This window comes from Oncorhynchus clarkii, chromosome 12, assembly GCF_045791955.1.
Source record: "Oncorhynchus clarkii lewisi isolate Uvic-CL-2024 chromosome 12, UVic_Ocla_1.0, whole genome shotgun sequence".
NCBI classification, from domain to species: Eukaryota; Metazoa; Chordata; class Actinopteri; order Salmoniformes; family Salmonidae; genus Oncorhynchus; species Oncorhynchus clarkii.
Window position 1 is genome coordinate 100,073,502 of NC_092158.1, and position 24,140 is coordinate 100,097,641.

General features: G+C 42.1%; 1 protein-coding gene across 1 annotated transcript; it reads left to right on the forward strand.

Annotated features, from left to right (window-relative positions):
- Positions 1-1,083: 1,083 nt before the first annotated feature.
- LOC139421758 (NLR family CARD domain-containing protein 3-like) lies at positions 1,084-22,214 on the forward strand. The gene is made up of 9 exons (XM_071172877.1): positions 1,084-1,320; positions 4,179-4,295; positions 11,924-12,008; positions 12,128-12,355; positions 14,141-15,972; positions 16,235-16,408; positions 20,592-20,765; positions 21,216-21,262; positions 21,633-22,214. Exons 1-9 carry the CDS (start codon positions 1,193-1,195, stop codon positions 22,163-22,165), a joined length of 3,318 nt encoding a protein of 1,105 aa, XP_071028978.1. The 5' UTR covers positions 1,084-1,192; the 3' UTR covers positions 22,166-22,214.
- The last annotated feature ends 1,926 nt before the right edge of the window (positions 22,215-24,140 follow it).

The window sequence follows — 24,140 nt, forward strand, 5'->3', positions numbered from 1 at the left end:
CACATCTGTTCTGAGAATCGTCGCCTCTTTCTACAACAGATGAACAATAGGAGGGACTGGGATCATTCGAGGAGCTAGCCATCGTTCACACATACAATAGCCTGCTAATACCTTAGCTAGCTATTAACCACATGTTGAATTCAGAATGTTGAGATCATCCTAAAAAGTACAATTACATCTTAACAATACCATCCACTTATGATTAACCTCTAAATATACATCATTATTCATGAACAAAACACTGTGTGTATGACTTTGTACTTAAAAGAATCAAACTTTTCTGAAGACAGAAAAAGCGTGCCTACCTCTCTCAGTGCATCAAAATGATTTGAGCATGAGCACGCCGGGCAAAACGTAAGTACACACTCCCCTTCTCCCAGGATGCAGGCATGCATAACAAATCAACACAACATATTGATATATGAACCTGGTGAAATTCACATAGTGCTTTAACAACTGTTACATTGGCACAAGATTGAATCCTGGCTATAGATGAACAATTATTTTCTGTGAAATCTTCCCATTGCTGTTTAAATAATGTTTTATTTAGTGTAGTCTATGATAATATTCTGTCTTTAGTGTCCTAAATAATATAAAAAATGCATAGATTCTAAAAAACATAGTGAACCTGGAGGCTAAAAGAGAACCCCACATTATAACATAGAGAACCCCACATTATAACATAATGAACCTGGAGGCTAATAGAGAACCCCACATTCTAACGTAGTGAACCTGGAGGCTAATAGAGAACCCCACATTATAACATAGTGAACCTGGAGGCTAATAGAGAACCCCACATTATAACATAGTGAACCTGGAGGCTAATAGAGAACCCCACATTATAACATAGTGAACCTGGAGGCTAATAGAGAACCCCACATTATAACGTAGTGAACCTGGAGGCTATAAGAGAACCCCACATTATAACATGGTGAACCTGGAGGCTACATTATAACTAAATGTTGTTTATTCGTACTCCAATCTATCAATGGCATTTTAGGCACAATTTGGTGAAAGTCCCAAAAAGTTCAGAAAGTCTTGGTTTCCCATCACCAAGTGATGTGTCTTTTAGTAAATGTTTTTTTTCTAAGAGATAATGAATAATGAGAACATTTGACAATCAATAATTAGTTGTCAATGAGTTAACCACAACCAACATGCTGGATCTCTATTTAGGGGTCAGTGCTCTAAAATGAGTCTCTATGGGGAGAGAGAGGAGGGGGCCCCTGCCTCTAAAATGAGTCTCTCTGGGGAGAGAGAGGAGGGAGGCCCTGCCTCTATAATGAGTCTCTCTGGGGAACATGACACCAAAGCTAAGAGGTGAGATGACAATTTTATGAAGAATTTATTCAGTTCATTTCCAAAATAAATAGCTATCTTAAGATGAATGCATTTACTGTAAATCGCTCTGGATAAAAGCATCTGCTAAATCAGGGGTTCTCAATCCGGGGTCTGTGGAGGTACTGCAGGGGTTCTCAATCCGGGGTCTGTGGAGGTACTGCTGAGGTTCTCAATCCGGGGTCTGTGGAGGTACTGCATGGGTTCTCAATCCGGGGTATGTGGAGGTACTGCAGGGGTTCTCAATCCGGGGGCTGTGGAGGTACTGCAGGGGTTCTCAATCCAGGGTCTGTGGAGGTACTGCAGGGGTTCCACGGCACCCTGACTGTACTCGTTGCAATGTTAGACATTTGATAGAATTTTCACGACACGACCACTTTGCCCACTCTTAATTGTTGCCTAATATATATTTTATTTTATTTGACCTTTATTTCACTAGGCAAGTCAGTTAAGAACAAATTCTTATTTTCAATGACGGCCTAGGAACAGTGGGTTAACTGGTCTAGGAACAGTGGGTTAACTGCCTGTTCAGGGTCAGAACGAAAGATTTGTACCTTGTCAACTCAGGGGTTTGAATTTGCAACCTTCAGGTTACTAGTCCAACGTTCTAACCACTAGGCTACCTTGCATTTTGGAATGCATTTTTTTTTTAACCAATTGTGATCGTTGTTACAAGCAGAATTTTAACAATATTACCTCTATATCAACACACTCTTCACACCCATTTAACAACTCTAAATAGCTTTGGCATAGAAGGCATCAAGTCCCTTGCCAATAATGTTGCCTACAACGTTGCATACAATGTTAATTTTCATCGAACACATATTAGCAGAATCCTAGTTTATCCTAGCTAGTCGGTACAGCTAGGTAAGCTAGCTAGCTACTCTACCAGCAGCATCCTGGTTTATCCTAGCTACCACTATAGCTAACCAAATGGACAGGTCTAGCTCATTGATTTGTAGATCTGATGCTGTTCCTACCTCAGATTATGAGCCTAGCAAGTGTCGCAAATTAGTTATGTAGTACCCACAGAAGGCCACAGGGAGAAGCAAGAGAGTTACAAACCCATACTATATTTTGCCTTAAAAAGCCTAAACCTAACAATCAATCAAATGTATTTATAAAGCCCTTTTTACATCAACAGATGTCACAAAGTGCTATACAGAAACTCTAACCCTACGTACGACCTGTTTTAGCCTTAACTCTAAGTACAACCTACTTTAGCCCTAACTCTAACCCTAACCTAACCCTGATCACTGCCTCATTGCCTGTATCCGCTAAGGGTCCGCGGTCAAACGACCACCCCTCATCACTGTCAAACGCTCCCTAAAACACTTTTGCGAGCAGGCTTTTCTAATCAACCTGGCCCGGGTATCCTGGAAGGATATCGACCTCATCCTGTCAGTCGAGGATGCCTGGTCAATCTTTAAAAGTAATTTCCTCACCATCTTAGATAAGCATGCACCGTTCAAAAAAATGCAGAACTAAGAACAGATTTTGCCCTTGGTTCACTCCAGACCTGACTGCCCTTGAACAGCACAAAAACATCCTGTGGCGGACTGCAATAGCATCCAATAGTCCCCGTGATATGCAACTGTTCAGTGAAGTCAGGAACCAATACACTCAGTCAGTCAGGAAAGCAAAGGCTAGCTTTTTCAAACAGAAATTTGCATCCTGCAGCTCTAACTCCAAAAATATTTGGGACACTGTAAAGTCCATGGAGAACAAGAGCACCTCCTCCCAGCTGCCCACTGCACTGAGGCTAGGTAACACGGTCACTACTGATAAATCCATGATAATCGAAAATTTCAATAAGCATTTCTCAATGGCTGGCCATGCCTTCCTCCTGGCTACTCCTACCCCGGCCAACAGCTCCGCCTCCCCTGCAGCTACTTGTCCAAGCCTCCCCAGCATCTCCTACACCCAAATCCAGACAGCAGATGTTCTGAATGAGCTGCAAAGCTGGACCCATACAAATCAGCTGGGCTAGACAATCTGGACCCTCTCTTGTTGAGAGAGTCAGACTGTTTTCTTTCCAAAGCTGTCAATTCTATGCATAGTCGAGCATCTTTTCGTGACAAAATATTGCGCTTATAAAACGGGCACGTTTTTTTATCCAATATTGAAATAGCGCCCCCATAGACTCAACAGGTTAAAAGTGAGGTTACAAGTTTATCAACGTTCAACGCAGAATTACTTTCCCATTGTTCCTCAACTGTAGTGTCTGATATACCATTTTCAAGCACTGAGTCTCTAATATAATCCAATGTGAAAAACACAGTTTTAAATTTTGCGACAATAAGACCGAATCGAGCCGGTTGGTCCCATTTGACTGTGTTAAACCTAGAAGTACTACTGATTTCTCTGAGTGAGGCAGATATATATTATTACTGTATAAAACCTAGCAGTACTACTGATTTCTCTGAGAGTGAGGCAGATATATATTATTACTGTGTAAAACCTAGCAGTACTACTGATTTCACTGAGAGTTAGGCAGATATATATTATTACTGTGTAAAACCTAGCAGTACTACTGATTTCTCTGAGAGTGTGGCAGATATATAGCATTTAGAAAATATGCATGATTATTTTTCTCTCTGAAATGAAACATCAAGTGATTGATTATAAACAAATGCATGTCTGTCATTGTACAACCCCATACCATGATTAGATAGTGAAGAAACACCAAACTCTTTCATAATTTCTTTAAACAATAAAGCAAATTTAAGGACATTTCTGAAAATGGATATATAGCGTTTTGGAATGAAACTCTTCTTATGTTTCTCCATCTAAGCTCAGAGTAGATGAGAGATGTAATGTTTGTCTCTGTTGTGTTGAAGACCAATCAAGCAGGAAAGACCAGCCTCCCCTGTACCCAGCTGTGTGTCCATGAAGAGTGACAAGTCTATGGGTCTACCTATACTGTTTAGAGAGGGATACTTTTCTACTAAACAAAGGTAAGAAGAACTCATGGGTCATGGTCAGTGAGTTAAACAACATTGTCTCTAGTCATTTCTCCTCTCCCATTTTCCCATTTATTGTTGTTGTTTTCATAATCCATAGGCTAATAATTTTGTCCATTTGCATAGTCCTAAAATCATATTAAACAAACACAACATTCCCTCCCTGTGTGTGTGTGAGTGTGTGTGTGCACTCCCTGGATGAAGAGATATAATCTCCATCCTGATTGCCTAGTCACTTTTACCACTACCTACATGTACATATTACCTCAACTACCTGGTACCCTGCACATTGACTCGGTACTGGTACTCCTTATAGTCTCATTATTACCTCAACTACCTGGTACCCTGCACATTGACTCGGTACTGGTACTCCTTATAGTCTCATTATTACCTCAACTACCTGGTACCCTGCACATTGACTCAGTACTGGTTCTCCTTATAGTCTCATTATTACCTCAACTACCTAGGTTCCACAACCTCAGGCAGACCAGCGGAAACTGGATCAAGGTATAAGGGCAACGTATCACGTCTGGTGAACAGGACAGGGTTCATATCCTCAGTCAGACCAGTAGAAACTGGATCAGCAGCACTACAAGGTATCAGGTCTGGTGGATTATGTATCAATACTGATAGGATGGAAAGAAAGGGAGCGTTGCTCTCAGATCAGTTTTCTCCATTCAAATATTTCCTTAATTAGAAACATCGTTTGACTTGTTTCAACGAACTTTACCGATACTATTAGGATGTATTGGTCTGCATGTTTTGATCGCCATTGAGCCAGTGGATTACTGAACAGAATGCGCCAACAAAACAGAGTTTTGGGGATTTAAAGAAGGACTTTATCGAACAAAACAACTATTTATTGTGTTCCTGCACCCCGTTAATTGCCAACAGAGGAAGATCTTCAAAGGTAAGTAATTTATTTTATCACTATTTATGTTTTATGACACTTGTGCAGGTTATGAATTTATGCTAATGCAGACAGTTGGTGAAAATGTCCTCTTTTTAAAACGTATTATTAAACAAGCCTGAAACCATGTATGAAGACTGTTGACATCTAGTGGAAGCCTTAAGAACTGCAATCTGGGCGCTAATTCACACTGTATTCAATAGGAAGTCAATGGAAAACAATGACACATCAAAAAAATCCTGTTTCCTGGTTGGATTTTCCTGGGGTTTTCGCCTGCCATATCAGTTCTATTATACTCACAGACATTATTTTAATGGTTTTATCTACCAATTATATGCATATCCCAGCTTCTGGGCCTGAGTAACAGGCAGTTCACTTCGGGCACGCCAGACTCTCCGAATTTCAGGATACTGCCCCCTAGCTTTATGAAGTTAATATTATAATTATTTCACAATACTGATGACGGATCAGCACCTAGAGAAATATTATCACCTTTGGCTGCAAATATTGAAGAGTCTTATCCTAATGCTTACCCAAGAAAATTGCACTAAATCACGTTAAAATAAATTGAGACAAATTACAGACAGTAGCCTACAAGTAGCAAAATATAACTCAATTGAATGATTGAACATAAAACGTGGCTCACATCAACACCATTATCCCAGAAACGCAAGATCCACTCCAATTTTCACACCACCCTAACAGATCCACAGATGATGCAATCTCTATTGGACTCCCCACTGCCCTTTCCCACCTGGACAAAAGGAACACCTGTGTGAGAATGCTATTCACTGACTACAGCTCAGCAATCAACACCATTGGGCCCTCACAGCTCATCAATAAGCTAATGACCCTGGGACTAAACACCTCCCTCTGCAACTGGATCCTAGACTTCCTGACAGGCCGCACCCAGGTGGTAAGGGTAGGTAACAACACATCCGCCACGCTGATCCTCAACACAGGGACCCCTCAGGGGTGCGTGCTCAGCCCCCTCTTGTACTCCCTGTTCACTTATGACTGCATGGCCAGGCAAGACTCCAACACAATCATTAATTTTGACGATGACACGACAGTAGTAGGCCTGATCACCTGCAACGACAAGACAGCCTATAGGGAGGAGGTCCGAGACCTGGTCGGGTGTTGGCAGAATAACAACCTATCCCTCGACATATTCAAGACTAAGGAGATCATTGTGGATTACAGGAAAAAGAGGACCGAGCACTCCCCCATTCTCATCGACGGGGCTGAAGTGGAGCAGGTTGAGAGCTTCAAGTTCCTTGGCATCCACATCACCAATGAACTAACATTGTCCAAGCACACCAAGACAGTCGGGAAGAGGGAACGACAAAACCTATTCCCCCTCAGGAGACTGAAAAGATTTGGCATGGGTCCTCAGATCCTCAAAAAGTTCTACAGCTGCACCATCGAGAGCATTCTGGCTGGTTGCATCACTGCCTGGTATGGCAACTGCTCGGCCTCCGACTGCAAGGCACTACAGAGGGTAGTGCGTATTGCCCAGTACATCACTGGGGACAAGCTTCCTGTCATCCAGGACCTCTATACCAGGAGGTGTCAGAGGAAGGCCCTAAAAACTGACAGACTCCAGTCATAGACTGTTCCCTCTGCTATTGCATGGCAAGCGGTACCGGAGTGCCATGTCTAGGTCCAAAAGGCTTCTAAACAGCTTCTACCTCCAAGCCATAAGACTCCTGAACTTCTAATCAAATGGCTACCCAGACTATTTGCATTGTCCCTCCCCACTTTTACACCACTGCTACTCTCTGTTGTTATCATCTATGCATAATCACTTTAATAACTCTACCTACACGTACATATTACCTCAACTAACCGGTGCCCCACACATTGACTCTGTATGGTACCCCCCTGTATATAGTCTCGCTATTGTTATTTCACTGCTGCTCTTTAATTACTTGTTACTTTTATTTCATATTCTTATTCATATTTTTTACTTACCTGCATTGTTTGTTAGGGGCTCATAAGTATTTCACTGTAAGGTCTAAACCTGTTGTATTCAGCATTTCACTGTAAGGTCTAAACCTGTTGTATTCGGTGCATGTGACTAATACCATTTGATTTTATTTGATTTGAATTATTGTCTATTATAACAGAATATTTTTTTGGGGGACCAATTCTGATGGTTGTTACAAGCAGAATTTAGACAATATTACCGTTATATCAACTCACTCTTCAAACCCGTTTAAAACTTCTTATGGGTGAGACGGTAGCGCCAAATACAAAATACAGAAATACTCATAATAAAGATTCATAAATTATAAATTATACAAGTGTTATACATCGGCTTAAAGATGAACTTCTTGTCGCTGTGTCAGATTTCAAAAAAGGCTTTACAGCGAAAGCATACCATGTGATTATCTGAGGACAGCTCCCCGCTTACAAAAGCATACAAACATTTTCAAGCCAAGTAGAGGAGTTATGAAAGTCAGAAATAGCAATATAATGAATCACTTACCTTTGATGAGCTTCATCTGGTTGTTGTCACAAGAGTCCCGGTTACACAATAAATGTTTGTTTTGTTCGATAAAGTTCCTCTTTTTGTCCCAAAAACTCTGTTTTGTTGGCGCGTTTAATCCTCAAATTGTCTTTTGTCAAAATAATCTGTAAAATTTCCACCGGATAATAGCGTATTCAATAGAAAGGAAAAAGAACCGAGGAAGCGCTCCCGGTCTCGAGCGCAAAATAGCGCACCTCACTGTCCACTCAAGTCATGGGGTCTTCCTTCCTCATTTTTCAAAATAAAAGCCTGAAACCCTGTCTAAAGACTGTTTACATCTAGTGGAAGCCATAGGAACGACAATCTAGGTCCTAACCATCGACATACTGTATAGTCAGGAGAAAAGCACCCACATCTAAAATATCCCACTTCCTGGATGGATTTTCCTCAGGTTTTCGCCTGTCATATCAGTTCTCTAATACTTATATGCATATCCTAGCTTCTGTAACAGGCCGTTTACTTTGGGCACGCTTTTCATCCCGGAGGTGAAAATGCTGCCCCCTACCCAAGTGAGGACAAACCATCCTCCCCCCAAAAAAAGCCTACCACTATTTTCAATGGCTGTCACTTTTATTGTAAGGCAAATTCATCCCAGATTGCAGTTCCTATGGTTTCCAGGATGTCAACAGTCTTTAGAAAGAGTTTCAGGCTGTTTTTTGAAAGAATGAGCCAGAAATTGTTATTTTTCTAGGTGGCTCCATTTTGGCTGCAGTGTTTCCAAGCGCGTGAATGAGAACGCGTTCTTTGGTATTTTTCTCCGGTAAAGACAATAACGATTCTCCGTCTTGAATTGTATCATTTATTTATGTATTAGGGTACCTAAAGTTTGATTATAAACGCTTTTTGACTTGTTTGGAAAAGTTTATTAGTAACGTTTGGGACTCATTTTGTATGCATTTTGATGGAGGGAAACTGGGTGGATTATTGACTGAAGCGCACCAGCTAAACTGAGTTTTTATGGATATAAAGAAGGACATTATTGAACAAAAGGACCATTTGTGATGTATCTGGGACCTTTTGGATTGCAAACAGAAGAAGATCTTCAAAGGTAAGAAATGTATTATATCGCTCTTTCTGACTTTCGTGTCGCACCTGCCTGGTTGAAATACGTTTTCATGGTTTTGTATGCGGGACGCTGTCCTCAGTTAATCGCATGGTGTGCTTTCGCTGTATAGCATTTTTGAAATCTGACAGAGCGGCTGGATTAAAAAGAAGTTAAGCTTTATTTTGATGTATTACACTTGTGATTTTATGATTCTGTAGTTTGAATTTCGCGCTCTGCAATTTCACCGGATTTTGGCCGGGTGGGACGCTACAATCCCACCTGCCCATAAGAAGTTAACAAAATATCTAAATAGCTTTGGCAAGTCCCTTGCCAAGAATGTTACCTACAACGTTGCAAACAATGTACATTTTCATCAAACACATATTACGCCCTAGATGCCTTCAATTGCCCAATTTATAGCTATGCCCAATTTAGGATTGTTTTTTAACAACATAATATTGTGCTCCAAAGGGAGAACTTGAAATAACATGATGTAGATAATTAAATAATTAAAAGAAAAACGTGTTTATTACTATACACTCTTAGAACAGAAGGTTCCTTCTAGAAACAAAAAGGCTTCTATCACTTCCTTAATATATGGAACCACTAAAAGTTATATATATTTTGGAGTCCAGTGAAGAAGAACCTCTAGAGTTCTGATCAACAGAAGGTTAATGTTTTGAGGAGGTGAACCCAGCAGCCCTCCAGTGGTCAGATCAATTCCGCCTGTTTTTTCCAGCACCCGGCCCGGGAATCGAACCAGACACCTTTCTGCCACAGCTCCAGCTCCTTAGCCGCTGGGTGAAAACCAGAGTTAATCTTCAGAAATAAGCATGAGTTAATCTGCCAAAATGAAGACAAAATGCAATGCAGACATATATAGTATCACTTGTTATACATAAATCATTGTCAGATCAAGTCCGTCTGTATTTTCCAGCACCCGGCCTGGGATTCGAACCAGCCACCTTTCAACCACAAGTCCAATTCCTGCCACAGCTACAACTCTTTAGCCTTTGGGCGAAAACCTGAGTTAATCTTCAGAAATAAACATGAGTTAATCTGCCAAAATTAAGACAAAATGGTATCACTTGCCAAAAGCACAAGACATACTGTTGCATGTAGGTCTATTTTATTTATGGATTGATTATATAGAAATATAAAACATACATTTTAACTACTCCAAAGCAAATACATGTGGCGCAGGAAACACTGACTCACTGCATTATTCTATAGTATTATCAAGACACCTGCTGTTAACTACTTAGGACAGCTCACCAGGTGTCCTAAATATCTGACGACTAGGTGGGACTAGAGACTTCATGCATAGCTTTAATTTATGTAAGTGTAAAATGTCTTTATTCTCAGCACTTATACGACCAATTTTCTCCTCTGAGACACTTTGTGGGTATGGTCCCAGATCTCAAAATATTGTTATAAAAAAACTTAGAATGTTTGTTTTACATAATAATAAAAAAATGAATATTACTAATGTAACCCACTGTAAAGACTGGGTTTAGTTGATTGTGTTGCACTGCTCATGTCCGCATTCTGGAACTTCCCGCGTCCCCATACAGAACTGTCCGCGTCCCCGCACAGAACTGTCCTCGTCCCCGTACAGAACTGTCCGCGTCCCCGTACAGAACTGTACGCGTTCTGGAACTGTCTGCGTCCCAGAACTGTCTGCGTCCCCGTTCGGTGTGGCGCATAGGAGATTGTCAGGTTACGCGCAGAGTGGACTGAGGTGATCTTGGGGAATAACGACAGAGTTTGTTACAGTGTTGAAACACCGAAGTTCATTGTTCAATTTGCTTTTTTCTTTACGGTCAGGGACAGTATGAGTGTAGCCAGATCCTTTTCACTCTCTATCCTTGTTTCATTTTGTGTTTCACCGGATTCATCACCGAGACGAGGTACAGAACGACCAGCTATCTAGCTAGCTACTCTACCAGCAGCATCCTAGTTATCCTAGCTAGTCGGTACAGCTCGGTAAGCTAGCTAGCTACTCTACCAGCAGCCTCCTAGTTACCATAGCTACCACTACATCATCACCGGCTGTCTGCATTTCTTGTGGACCGATGGAGCTCCCCGGTTGTTTCTTCCACCTGTTAAATCCCGTGGAGGGCTACTCCATCTCTCTTTGACGGATGCTGGCTACCTCTGTCTGGTTCTCCTCTCTTCACTAGATGGACGGTAACTTTAGTGTTTAACCCGTCTGTGTCCAAGGACCGAACTTTTGAATATTATTTTCAGGGCGCCTCAATAGCAGGTATTGAACCCCGGGTAAATAATCACTAGTCAGAACCTCAACCTCAATATACATTCATTATAAAAATCATCTTAATATGTGATATTGTGAGTAAACAACCTCGAGAGTGCGTCTTCCAGCCCTCTAATAAATTATATAATTCAACCCTCCTGGTTAGTAAATTTACCTCCCGGTTAGTAAATTTACCTCAACATGCCCCCGGAGAAGGCAGAGTAACGACACCAGACTTTTGCCGGGGCTGACAGCTGAGAGACAGACTACAACGCTCGCATTGCCAAATGAATTTCGTTATTAAAAATGACATACTGCTCTCCCGCGCCAACGAGCGTCTAGAAGTCAGTTCTACTTTTGACGCAGATCGCGCTGCATCTCCTCATTGGTTTATAGCAGCAGGTACCCACGTGCCATCTCCTCATTGGTTTACAGAAGCAGGTACCCATGTGCCATCTCCTCATGTAGCAAAAAAACATAACTTAACATGAACATAACTTATTTAAACAATAAAAGCTAATTTACGAACATATCTGAATATGAATATGTAGCTTTTTGGAATGAAACTCTTCTTATGTTTCCCCATCTGAGCTCAGAGTAGATGAGAGATGTAATGTTTGTCTTTGTTGTGTTGAAGTCCAATCAAGCAGGAGAGACCAGTCGTCTGTGAGTTAAACACACTGTCTCTAGTCATTTCTCCTCTCCCATTTTCCCATTTATTTGTGTTGTTTTCATAATCCATAGGCTAATCATTTTGTCCATTTTCATAGTCCTAAAACAATATTAAACAAACACAACATTCCCTCCCTATGTGTGTGTGTGTGTGTGTGTGTACACTCCCTGGATGAGGAGATGTAATCTCATGTTTTGCCCACAGAAACCAACAGGAGAGATCAGAGTCAGAGATTCTCAGTGGTCAGTCTTCCCAGAGTCATCAAACAGACCTGGCCTCCATATTCAGTGTATGTGGTCCTGTTATGTACATTTGTTTTTGTTTACCTCAAGTAAAGTTGATCATTCATTAATGTGTTAATGAGAAAGCATTTATTCTCTTGCTTAACTTATTTACTTTTTATTTCAGTTGCTTGAAGAGAAAATTATGACAGTTATGAAGAACGAGCTGAAGATGTTCAAGAGTATTCTTAGTCCAGAACTCCCAGAATGCTTTGAGAGTCAGAAGCAGGATAAGGAAGTGGTGGAGCCTGAAGATGAGAAGCAGGAGAGCAGTGCCAGAGAGGGGGCTCTGAAGATCACACTGCACGTCCTGAGGAAAATGAACCAGAAGGAGCTTGCTGACACACTGGAGAAATGTAAGATCTGTCTGCCTCATGTTGAATGATGTTTCATAACATTTAAAAGCTGTAGCTAAATTACAGGTAAAGTAGCTGTGTACCTCAATGATATTGTAGCAGCCTTAAAACCTGTTGAGGCGAGGGGTTCCCAACTCCACCCCCAGTTCAGCTGAAAAGGTGGCGCAGGCAAAAATATTATTTTGAAATATTTAACCTCCACACATTAACAAGTCCAATACCTCAAATCAAAGATAAACACGTTGTTCATCTACCCAGCGTGTCAGAATTTTAAAATGTTTTACGGCGAAAACACACCATTTTTATGTTAGACCACCACCAAATCAAAGGAAAAAAGCAGCCATTTTTTCAGCCAAAGATAGAGTCACAAAAGCAGGATTAGAGATAAAATGAATCACTAACCTCTTGATAATCTTCATCAGATGACAGTCATATGACATGTTACACATTTATGTTTTGTTCGATAATATGCATTTTATATCCATACATCTCGGTTTACATTGACGCCATGTTCATAAAATCCTCCAAAATATCCGGAGGAATTATAGAAAGCTACGCCAGATAACAGAAATACTCATCATAAACTTTGACTTAAGATACATGTTCTACATATAATTAAAGATACACTGGTTCTTAATGGAACCGCTGTGTCAGATTTTTTTTTAACGTTATGGAAAAAGCCTAACATTGCAATAATCTGAGACGGCGCTCAGACGTAACAATATTTCTCCTCCATGTTGGAGTCAACAGAAATACGAAATTACATCATAAATATTCCCTTACCTTTGATGGTCGTTCATCAGAATGTAGTGCAAGGAGTCCTAGTTCAACAATAAATAGTTTTGTTTCATAATGTTCAATTCTAGTGTCCAAGTAGCAGCATTTGCTACCACTTTCAGCTCACATGCCCAAAAAATGACTTCTGGTCCAGGATAACTTTGCATCAAAACTTCCAAATTACATATTACAGGTCGAAGAAACTGGTCAAACTAAGTGCAGAATCAATCTTCAGGATGTTATAATCATGTATATCCAATAGCATTCCAACCGGACCATTCATTTTCATTGGAGCTGATTGGAACAGCCGAAGTACTCAAACGCAAGCGCGCCTCAACAAAATGGAAATCGTTTGCGGCACTTACTACTTTCCTTCCCATTAGGTCAAAATTCACAGCAAATGCTCCATTACACTTTCTACTGAATGAGGACATCTAGTGGAAGACGTAGGAAGTGTTTCCAGATCCATAACTTGTTGGGAAGGGAGGGGGCGTCAAAGTTGCCCCAACTTTCAGGATTTCAAAACATGTTTGGAAGATTGCCTGCCCTGTGAGTTCTGTTATACTCACAGACATAATTCAAACGGTTTTAGAAACTTCTGAGTGTTTTCTATCCAATATTAATAATATACATATATTAGCAATTTCGGACAGATTTTGATGCAGTTCACTATGGGCACGCAATTCATCCAAAGGGGAAATAGTGCCCCCTATCTCTAACTGGATTATTAACACAACACCTAGTGACCTCATCAAGTAGCAGCAGGGATGTGTTGTGGTGATTAATTTAGAGAGAGAGAGACAACATTAATAATACAATCCATGATACCAATAATAATATAATCAGTCACACCATTCACACCAGTCTGTAATGCATTATGAAAACATTTACACATTTTTACAGTCAGTTAAGGGAATCAATTATTATAATGTAAAACTTTATAACAGTCCTTCAATACTGTAGGCATTAAAACAGACGTAATATTAATATCCTCTGTGTTATTTCTTCATTCAGATGAGCTTGCTGTGATTTGCCAACGTGAACTCAAATCTAATCTAAAGAAGAAGTTTCAATGTGTATTTGAGGGGATCGCTAAACAAGGAAACCCAACACTTCTCAATAAGATCTACACAGAGCTCTACATCACAGAGGGTGGAACAGGAGAGGTCAATAATGAACATGAGCTGAGACAGATTGAGACAACAACCAGGAAACAAGCAAGACCAGAGACTGCAATCAAATGTAACGACATCTTCACACCCTTAACTGGACAAGACAAACGTATCAGAACTGTGCTGACAAAGGGAGTCGCTGGCATTGGAAAAACAGTCTCTGTGCAGAAGTTCATTCTGGACTGGGCTGAAGGAAAAGCAAATCAGGATGTCCAATTTGTATTTTTATTCCCTTTTCGTGAGCTGAATTTGATGAAAGAGGACAAACACACTTTCATTGAACTTCTTAATCACTTCTCAATTGAAACAAAAAAATCAAGAATCTCCAACTACAACAAGTACAAAGTTCTGTTCATCTTTGATGGTCTGGATGAGTGCCGACTGCCCCTAGACTTCCAGAAGAACAAGATCTGTTGTGACGTCACAGAGTCAACCTCAGTGGATGTTCTGCTGACAAATCTCATCAAGGGAAATCTGCTTCCCTCTGCTCTCCTCTGGATAACTACCCGACCTGCAGCAGCCAATAAGATCCCTTCATGGTGTTTTGACCAGGTGACAGAGGTACGAGGGTTCAATGACCCACAGAAGGAGGAGTACTTCAGGAAGAGATTCAGTGATGAGGACCTGGCCAACAGAATCATCTCACACATAAAGACATCAAGGAGCCTCCACATCATGTGCCACATTCCAGTCTTCTGTTGGATTTCTGCAATTGTCCTTGAACACATACTGAAACATAAGAGAGAAGAGATGCCCAAGACGCTGACTGAGATGTACACACACCTTGTGGTGTTTCATACCACACAGAAGAATGAAAAGTATCTTGGGAAAGAAGAGACAGGTCCACACTGGAATAAAGAGAGCATTCTGTCACTGGGAAAACTGGCTTTTCAACAGCTTGTGAAGGGCAATCAGATTTTCTATGAAGAAGACCTGAAAGAAGCTGGTATTGACATTAATGAAGCCTCAGTGTACTCAGGATTGTGCACACAGCTCTTTAAAGAGGAATGCGGGCTGTACCAGGACAAGGTGTACTGCTTTGTGCATCTGAGCATTCAGGAGTTTCTGGCTGCTGTATATGTGTTCCTCTCATTCATCAACAACAATCAGAATCTAATGGACAAACTGCAAACAAACAACAAGTCTAAAGTTACAAAACTGCAAACAACGTCCAGGATATTTTCTGTGAAGAAAAGACACAAGCCTAAATTTACTGTCTACAAATGTGCTGTGGATAAAGCCTTACAAAGTGAGACAGGAAACCTGGACCTTTTCCTCCGCTTCCTTCTGGGCCTCTCACTGGAGTCCAATCAGAAGCACTTACAAGGTCTACTGACAAAGACAAGAAGCAGCTCACAGAGCCATGAAGAAACAGTCAAGTACATCAAGGAGAAGATCAGGGAGAATCTCTCTCCAGAGAGGAGCATCAATCTGTTCCACTGTCTGAATGAACTGAATGACCATTCTCTAGTGGAGGAGATCCAAAGCTTCCTGAGCTCAGGAAATCTCTCAGAAGAAGAACTGTCACCTGCACAGTGGTCAGCTCTGGTCTTTGTGTTGCTGACTTCAGAAAAGGAGCTGGATGTGTTTGACCTGAAGAAATACTCCAGATCAGAGGAAGGTCTTCTGGGGCTGCTGCCAGTGGTCAAAGCCTCCAGAGCTGTTCTGTGAGTAAATAAAATGACATATAAGAACTAATCATCAGAAAGAAATATTCAGTTTAGAGAAAAATATTTATTATTTAATAACTTCTTGAATCAATGTATATATTTTCACATTTGCACATTAGTATAACATTATGACCATACAAATCTTGGAGACGGAAGATGAATATATATCCTATTTGAGAGAATAATCTGCAATTGTCCCTCTACACTACTGGTGTTAAATTAACAGTGTGTTTGTGAAGTCATGATGATCTCTTTGCAGGCTGTCAGGCTGTGTAGTCACAGAGGAAGGCTGTGCTTCTCTGGTCTCAGCTCTGAGGTCAAACCCCTCACACCTGAGAGAGTTGGATCTGTGTAACAATGACCTGAAGGATTCAGGAGTGAAGCTGCTCTCTGATGGACTGGGGAATCCCCACTGTAAACTGGAGACTCTGAGGTCAGTATTCCTGTAGTTGGTCAACAAGTGATAACTGTTCACCAGATCCACATGTGTTTACCAGACACACATAGTCCACACCACATGTGTTTGGAAATTGAAGCTTACAGTTTTAAATGTGGTGCTCCAACATTTTGGATTTGAGATGTTCAGTATTAGGCAGTACAGTACAGAATGCAGAATAAGAATACAAAGTACAGAATCACATTTTATTTGAGGGAATTCATACATATTTTACCGTTTAGATATGAATAGTGAATAATGATGAATAACAAAGTTATAGAGGCACAAATATCATTATAAATGCTAATCTCCTCTGTTATTGGTAATGGTGAGAGGTTAGCATGTTTTGTTGTAGCCTCTGTTATTGGTAATGGTGAGAGGTTAGCATGTTTTGTTGTAGTCAAATCAAATCAATCAAATCAAATTTTATTTGTCACATACACATGGTTAGCAGATGTTAATGCGAGTGTAGCGAAATGCTTGTGCTTCTAGTTCCGACAATGCAGTAAAAACAAGTAATCTAACTAACAATTCCAAAACTACTGTCTTGTACACAGTGTAAGGGGATAAAGAATATGTACATAAGGATATATGAATGAGTGATGGTACAGAGCAGCATAGGCAAGATACAGTAGATGGTATCGGGTACAGTATGTACAAATGAGATGAGTATGTAAACAAAGTGGCATAGTATAGTATAAAGTGGCTAGTGATACATGTATTACATAAGGATACCGTCAATGATATAGAGTACAGTATATACGTATGCGTATGAGATGAATAATGTAGGGTAAGTAACATTTATATAAGGTAGCATTGTTTAAAGTGGCTAGTGATATATTTACATCATTTCCCATCAATTCCCATTATTAAAGTGGCTGGAGTTGAGTCAGTGTCAGTGTGTTGGCAGCAGCCACTCAGTGTTAGTGGTGGCTGTTTAACAGTCTGATGGCCTTGAGATAGAAGCTGTTTTTCAGTCTCTCGGTCCCAGCTTTGATGCACCTGTACTGACCTCGCCTTCTGGATGATAGCGGGGTGAACAGGCAGTGGCTCGGGTGGTTGATGTCCTTGATGATCTTTATGGCCTTCCTGTGACATCGGGTGGTGTAGGTGTCCTGGAGGGCAGGTAGTTTGCCCCCGGTGATGCGTTGTGCAGACCTCACTACCCTCTGGAGAGCCTTACGGTTGAGGGCGGTGCAGTTGCCATACCAGGCGGTGAGACAGCCCGCCAGGATGCTCTCGATTGTGCATCTGTAGAAGTTTGTGAGTGCTTTTGGTGACAAGCCGAATTTCTTCAGCCTCCTGAGGTTGAAGAGGCGCTGCTGCGCCTTCTTCACGATGCTGTCTGTGTGAGTGGACCAATTCAGTTTGTCTGTGATGTGTATGCCGAGGAACTTAAAACTTGCTACCCTCTCCACTACTGTTCCATCGATGTGGATAGGGGGGTGTTCCCTCTGCTGTTTCCTGAAGTCCACAATCATCTCCTTAGTTTTGTTGACGTTGAGTGTGAGGTTGTTTTCCTGACACCACACTCCGAGGGCCCTCACCTCCTCCCTGTAGGCCGTCTCATCGTTGTTGGTAATCAAGCCTACCACTGTTGTGTCGTCCGCAAACTTGATGATTGAGTTGGAGGCGTGCGTGGCCACGCAGTCGTGGGTGAACAGGGAGTACAGGAGAGGGCTCAGAACGCAACCTTGTGGGGCCCCAGTGTTGAGGATCAGCGGGGAGGAGATGTTGTTGCCTACCCTCACCACCTGGGGGCGGCCCGTCAGGAAGTCCAGTACCCAGTTGCACAGGGCGGGGTCGAGACCCAGGGTCTCGAGCTTGATGACGAGCTTGGAGGGTACTATGGTGTTGAATGCCGAGCTGTAGTCGATGAACAGCATTCTCACATAGGTATTCCTCTTGTCCAGATGGGTTAGGGCAGTGTGCAGTGTGGTTGAGATTGCATCGTCTGTGGACCTATTTGGGCGGTAAGCAAATTGGAGTGGGTCTAGGGTGTCAGGTAGGGTGGAGGTGATATGGTCCTTGACTAGTCTCTCAAAGCACTTCATGATGACGGATGTGAGTGCTACGGGGCGGTAGTCATTTAGCTCAGTTACCTTAGCTTTCTTGGGAACAGGAACAATGGTGGCCCTCTTGAAGCATGTGGGAACAGCAGACTGGTATAGGGATTGATTGAATATGTCCGTAAACACACCGGCCAGCTGGTCTGCGCATGCTCTGAGGGCGCGGCTGGGGATGCCATCTGGGCCTGCAGCCTTGCGAGGGTTAACACGTTTAAATGTCTTACTCACCTCGGCTGCAGTGAAGGAGAGACCGCATGTTTTCGTTGCAGGCCGTGTCAGTGGCACTGTATTGTCCTCAAAGCGGGCAAAAAAGTTATTTAGTCTGCCTGGGAGCAAGACATCCTGGTCCGTGACTGGGCTGGGTTTCTTCCTGTAGTCCGTGATTGACTGTAGACCCTGCCACATGCCTCTTGTGTCTGAGCCGTTGAATTGAGATTCTACTTTGTCTCTGTACTGGCGCTTAGCTTGTTTGATAGCCTTGCGGAGGGAATAGCTGCACTGTTTGTATTCGGTCATGTTACCAGACACCTTGCCCTGATTAAAAGCAGTGGTTCGCGCTTTCAGTTTCACACGAATGCTGCCATCAATCCACGGTTTCTGGTTAGGGAATGTTTTAATCGTTGCTATGGGAACGACATCTTCAACGCACGTTCTAATGAACTCGCACACCGAATCAGCGTATTCGTCAATGTTGTTATCTGACGCAATACGAAACATCTCCCAGTCCACGTGATGGAAGCAGTCTTGGAGTGTGGAGTCAGCTTGGTCGGACCAGCGTTGGACAGACCTCAGCGTGGGAGCCTCTTGTTTTAGTTTCTGTCTGTAGGCAGGGATCAACAAAATGGAGTCGTGGTCAGCTTTTCCGAAATGGGGGCGGGGCAGGGCCTTATATGCGTCGCGGAAGTTAGAGTAACAATGGTCCAAGGTCTTTCCTCCCCTGGTTGCGCAATCGATATGCTGATAAAATTTGGGGAGTCTTGTTTTCAGATTAGCCTTGTTAAAATCCCCAGCTACAATGAATGCAGCCTCCGGATAAATTGTTTCCAGTTTGCAGAGAGTTAAATAAAGTTCGTTCAGAGCCATCGATGTGTCTGCTTGGGGGGGGATATATACGGCTGTGATTATAATCGAAGAGAATTCTCTTGGTAGATAATGCGGTCTACATTTGATTGTGAGGAATTCTAAATCAGGTGAACAGAAGGATTTGAGTTCCTGTATGTTTCTTTCATCGCACCATGTCACGTTAGTCATAAGGCATACGCCCCCGCCCCTCTTTTTACCAGAAAGATGTTTTTTCCTGTCTGCGCGATGCGTGGAGAAACCTGTTGGCTGCACCGCTTCGGATTGCGTCTCTCCAGTAAGCCACGTTTCCGTGAAGCAAAGAACGTTACAGTCTCTGATGTCCCTCTGGAATGCTACCCTTGCTCGGATTTCATCAACCTTGTTGTCAAGAGACTGGACATTGGCAAGAAGAATGCTAGGGAGTGGTGCGCGCTGTGCCCGTCTCCGGAGTCTGACCAGAAGACCGCCTCGTTTCCCTCTCTTTCGGAGTCGTTTTTTTGGGTCGCTGCATAGGATCCACTCCGTTGTCCTGTTTGTAAGGCAGAACACAGGATCCGCGTCGCGAAAAACATATTCTTGGTCGTACTGATGGTGAGTTGATGCTGATCTTATATTCAGTAGTTCTTCTCGACTGTATGTAATGAAACCTAAGATGACCTGGGGTACTAATGTAAGAAATAACACGTAAAAAAACAAAAAACTGCATAGTTTCCTAGGAACGCGAAGCGAGGCGGCCATCTCTGTCGGCGCCGGAAGTTGATATCTCTGTTATTGGTAATGGTGAGAGGTTAGTATGTTTTGTTGTAGTCTCTGTTATTGGTAATGGCGAGAGGTTAGCATGTTTTGTTGTATCCTCTGTTATTGGTAATGGTGAGAGGTTAGTATGTTTTGTTGTAGCCTCTGTAACTTTCATTGTTTCATGATGACTGAATGTCACCTTTTATTTGAAAGGACACTGATGTATCTAAACATTTTGAAAAAATATCTTGCCACTATTTTCACTACCAAAGAATATCAGTGTGATTTTAATATGATTTGACTCTTTGCAGGCTGTCAGGCTGTCTAGTCACAGAGGAAGGCTGTGCTTCTCTGGTCTCAGCTCTGAGGTCAAACCCCTCACACCTGAGAGAGCTGGACCTGAGCTACAATCACCCAGGAGACTCAGGAGTCAGACTGCTCTCTGCTGGACTGGAGGATCCACACTGCAGACTGGAGAAACTCAAGTATGTAAAGGGTTTATATCAATGTTCATATCAGACATGTTGACTTATCAGGCTAGTTAAGACAAACATTCTTACCACCACTTGGACAAAGTTATATGCTGACTGTGTGTTTGTGTCCAGTGTGTGTGTGTGTGTGTGTGTGTGTGTGAAACACTTACACACTGGTCACATACACACATGGCACACACATAGGACACACAAACGCACACACTAGACACACAAACAGGACACACACTGGACACACAACACACACACGACACACACATACACACACATACACACTGACTTGACCCTGTGTGTGTGTGTGTGTGTGTGTGTGTGTGTGTGTGTGTGTGTGTGTGTGTGTGTGTGTGTGTGTGTGTGTGTGTGTGTGTGTGTGTGTGTGTGTGTGTGTGTGTGAGTTCAGGTGTATCCCTCAATGACTGTCTGTTCTTCTGCTTACTGCTACAGTGTGGAACATGGTGGAGAGAACAGAATGAAACCTGGACTTAGAAAATGTGAGTGTTGACTGCTGTGAAGAATATGACTAAGAATAAGTCTGAATTCAAGTTAAGTCAAAGACCACCTTCATTACTGACTTGGTCATATTAAATATCAGCTGTAGTTCTACAGAAGCAGAAATCAAGGACACCAAAGTTTACAAAGAGTTGCTTTGACAATGTGTGTGTGTGTGTGTGTGTGTGTGTGTGTGTGTGTGTGTGTGTGTGTGTGTGTGTGTGTGTGTGTGTGTGTGTGTGTGTGTGTGTGTGTGTGTGTGTGTGTGTGTGTGTGTGTGAAACATCTACATTAAATGAATTAGTGAAGTGAGTTAACATTTTAATGTGAATGATGATGATTTCTAATATTGTGTCTGGTTTCATCCATCAGATGTCTGTGATCTCACACTGGACCTAAACACAGTAAACAGACACCTCTCTCTGTCTGAGGGGAACAGAAAGGTGACATGTAGGAGAGAGAAGCAGCCGTATCCTGATCACCCAGAGAGATTTGAGGACTGTAGACAGGTGCTGTGTAGAGAGGGTCTGACTGGGCGCTGTTACTGGGAGGTAGAGTGGAGTGGGAGAGGTGCTGTTATTGGAATGACAAATAAAGGAATCAGCAGGAGAGGAGGGGGTGGCTGTTGGCTTGGATGGAATGACAAGTCCTGGAGTCTGATCTGCTCTGACAACAGTTACTCTGCCTGTCACAATAATAATTCCTCTACCATCACTACCATAGACGTCCCCTCCTCCAGCCCCCACAGAGTAGGAGTGTATCTGGACTGGTCAGCCGGCACTCTGTCCTTCTATAGAGCCTCCTCTGACACACTGACCCACCTGATCACATTCACCTCCACATTTACTGAGCCCCTCTATCCAGGGTTTTATGTTTGTGTTGACTCGTCAGTGTCCCTGAAATAATCACACATCTTGTTTTACACACAAACACACTGGAAACACACACACACAAAACTGGACACACATACAACACTGGACACAGAAATACACTGTACATACACACACACACTGGAAACACACACACACTGGACACACACACACACTGGACACACACACACAGGATACACACACACGCACTGGACACACACACACACACTGGACAGACACTGGACACACACACACACCTGACACACACACTGGATACACACACTGGACAGACACACATACACATACACACACACAGTGTGATTTAATGATACATTTTACTGTTTGCGTTTGTACCACAGGAGGTTGGTGGGACCTTAATTGGGGAGGACAGGCTTGTAATGGCTGGAGGGGAATAAGTGGAATGGTATCAAACACGTGGTTTCCATGTGTTCCATTTCATTCACTCTGTTCCAGACATTATTATGAGCCGTCCTCCCCTCACCAGCCTCCTCTGGTATGTACTGTCCTATATGTGAGAGAGATCCAACAAGGAATTACAATGTATGTACTACTTTTAATACCTGCAAATGGCAAATAAACTACTAGACCTCCTTATGAATGTCTGCAGCCGACTAGACTGTTGGCGTCTGACAAGAGGTGAAAATATTACAGGAATATTCTGCAAATGTTGATGAAGACGTCACTCAATCCCCCCAAAACAACATGCAGTCTTTCCACAAGACTCCCATGAAGTTATAGTGTGACGTTATGAGTTGACGTTAAAGTAACATTCTCAGAACATACTGCACTTGTTTTATACTGTTTTAGATGGATCCTCTGTTTATCATCTTGTTTTATACTGTTTTAGATGGATCCTCTGTTTATCATCTTGTTTTATACTGTTTTAGATGGATCCTCTGTTTATCATCTTGTTTTATACTGTTTTAGATGGATCCTCTGTTTATCATCTTGTTTTATACTGTTTTAGATGGATCCTCTGTTTATCATCTTGTTTTAGATGGATCCTCTGTTTATCATCTTGTTTTATACTGTTTTAGATGGATCCTCTGTTTATCCTCTTGTTTTATACTGTTTAGATGTATCCTCTGTTTAAACATTTAAACTCTTAAATTTAAACAATTTAAACAATAACACCGTTAAAATACCAATGTGATCATTTGTTGCACGTCTTATATGTTGAATTACAAATAGTACAATTATATATGGACATACGCTCCACATACACTGCTGATGTCGCAGTAAGGCCACAAAGATCCTCAAGGACAACATCCACCCGAGCCACTGCCTGTTCACCCCGCTATCATCCAGAAGGAGAGGTCAGTACAGGTGCATCATCACCACCCGAGCCACTGCCTGTTCACCCCGCTATCATCCAGAAGGCGAAGTCAGTACAGGTGCATCAAAGCAGGGACCGAGAGACTGAAAAACAGCTTCTATCTTAAGGCCATCAGACTGTTTATCAGCCACCACTAACATTGAGTGGCTGCTGCCAACATACTGACTCAACTCCAGCCACTTTAATAATGGGAATTGATGGAAATTGATGGGAAAAAATGCATCACTAGCCACTTTACAATGCTACTTAATGTAATGTTTACATACCCTACATTACTCAACTCATATGTATATACTGTACTCGATACCATCTACTCCATCTTGCCTATGCCGTTCTGTACCATCACTCATTCATGTATGTTTATGTACATATTCTTTATCCCTTTACACTTGTGTAAATAAGGTAATTGTTGTGAAATCGTTAGGTTAGATTACTCGTTGGTTATTACTGCATTGTCGGAACTAGAAGCAAAAGCATTTAGCTAAACTCGCATTAACATCTGCTAACCATGTGTATGTGACAAATAAAATGTGATTTTAGTTTATTTAGTTGTACAAGTATACAAGAGGGTTAGGGTTAGGGTTAGGGTTAGGGTTATGGCAGGTTGATGTTTGTCATGAATCTTGACCTGGAGGCAGACCTGGGTGATTTCCT

Coding starts and splice junctions, on each gene's coding strand:
- LOC139421758 (XM_071172877.1), top strand. CDS start 1,193: ATGAGTCTCTATGGGGAGAGAGAGGAGGGGGCCCCTGCCTCTAAAATG. Junction 15,973..16,234: donor AAAGCCTCCAGAGCTGTTCT/GTGAGTAAATAA, acceptor ATCTCTTTGCAG/GCTGTCAGGCTGTGTAGTCA. Junction 16,409..20,591: donor TGTAAACTGGAGACTCTGAG/GTCAGTATTCCT, acceptor GACTCTTTGCAG/GCTGTCAGGCTGTCTAGTCA.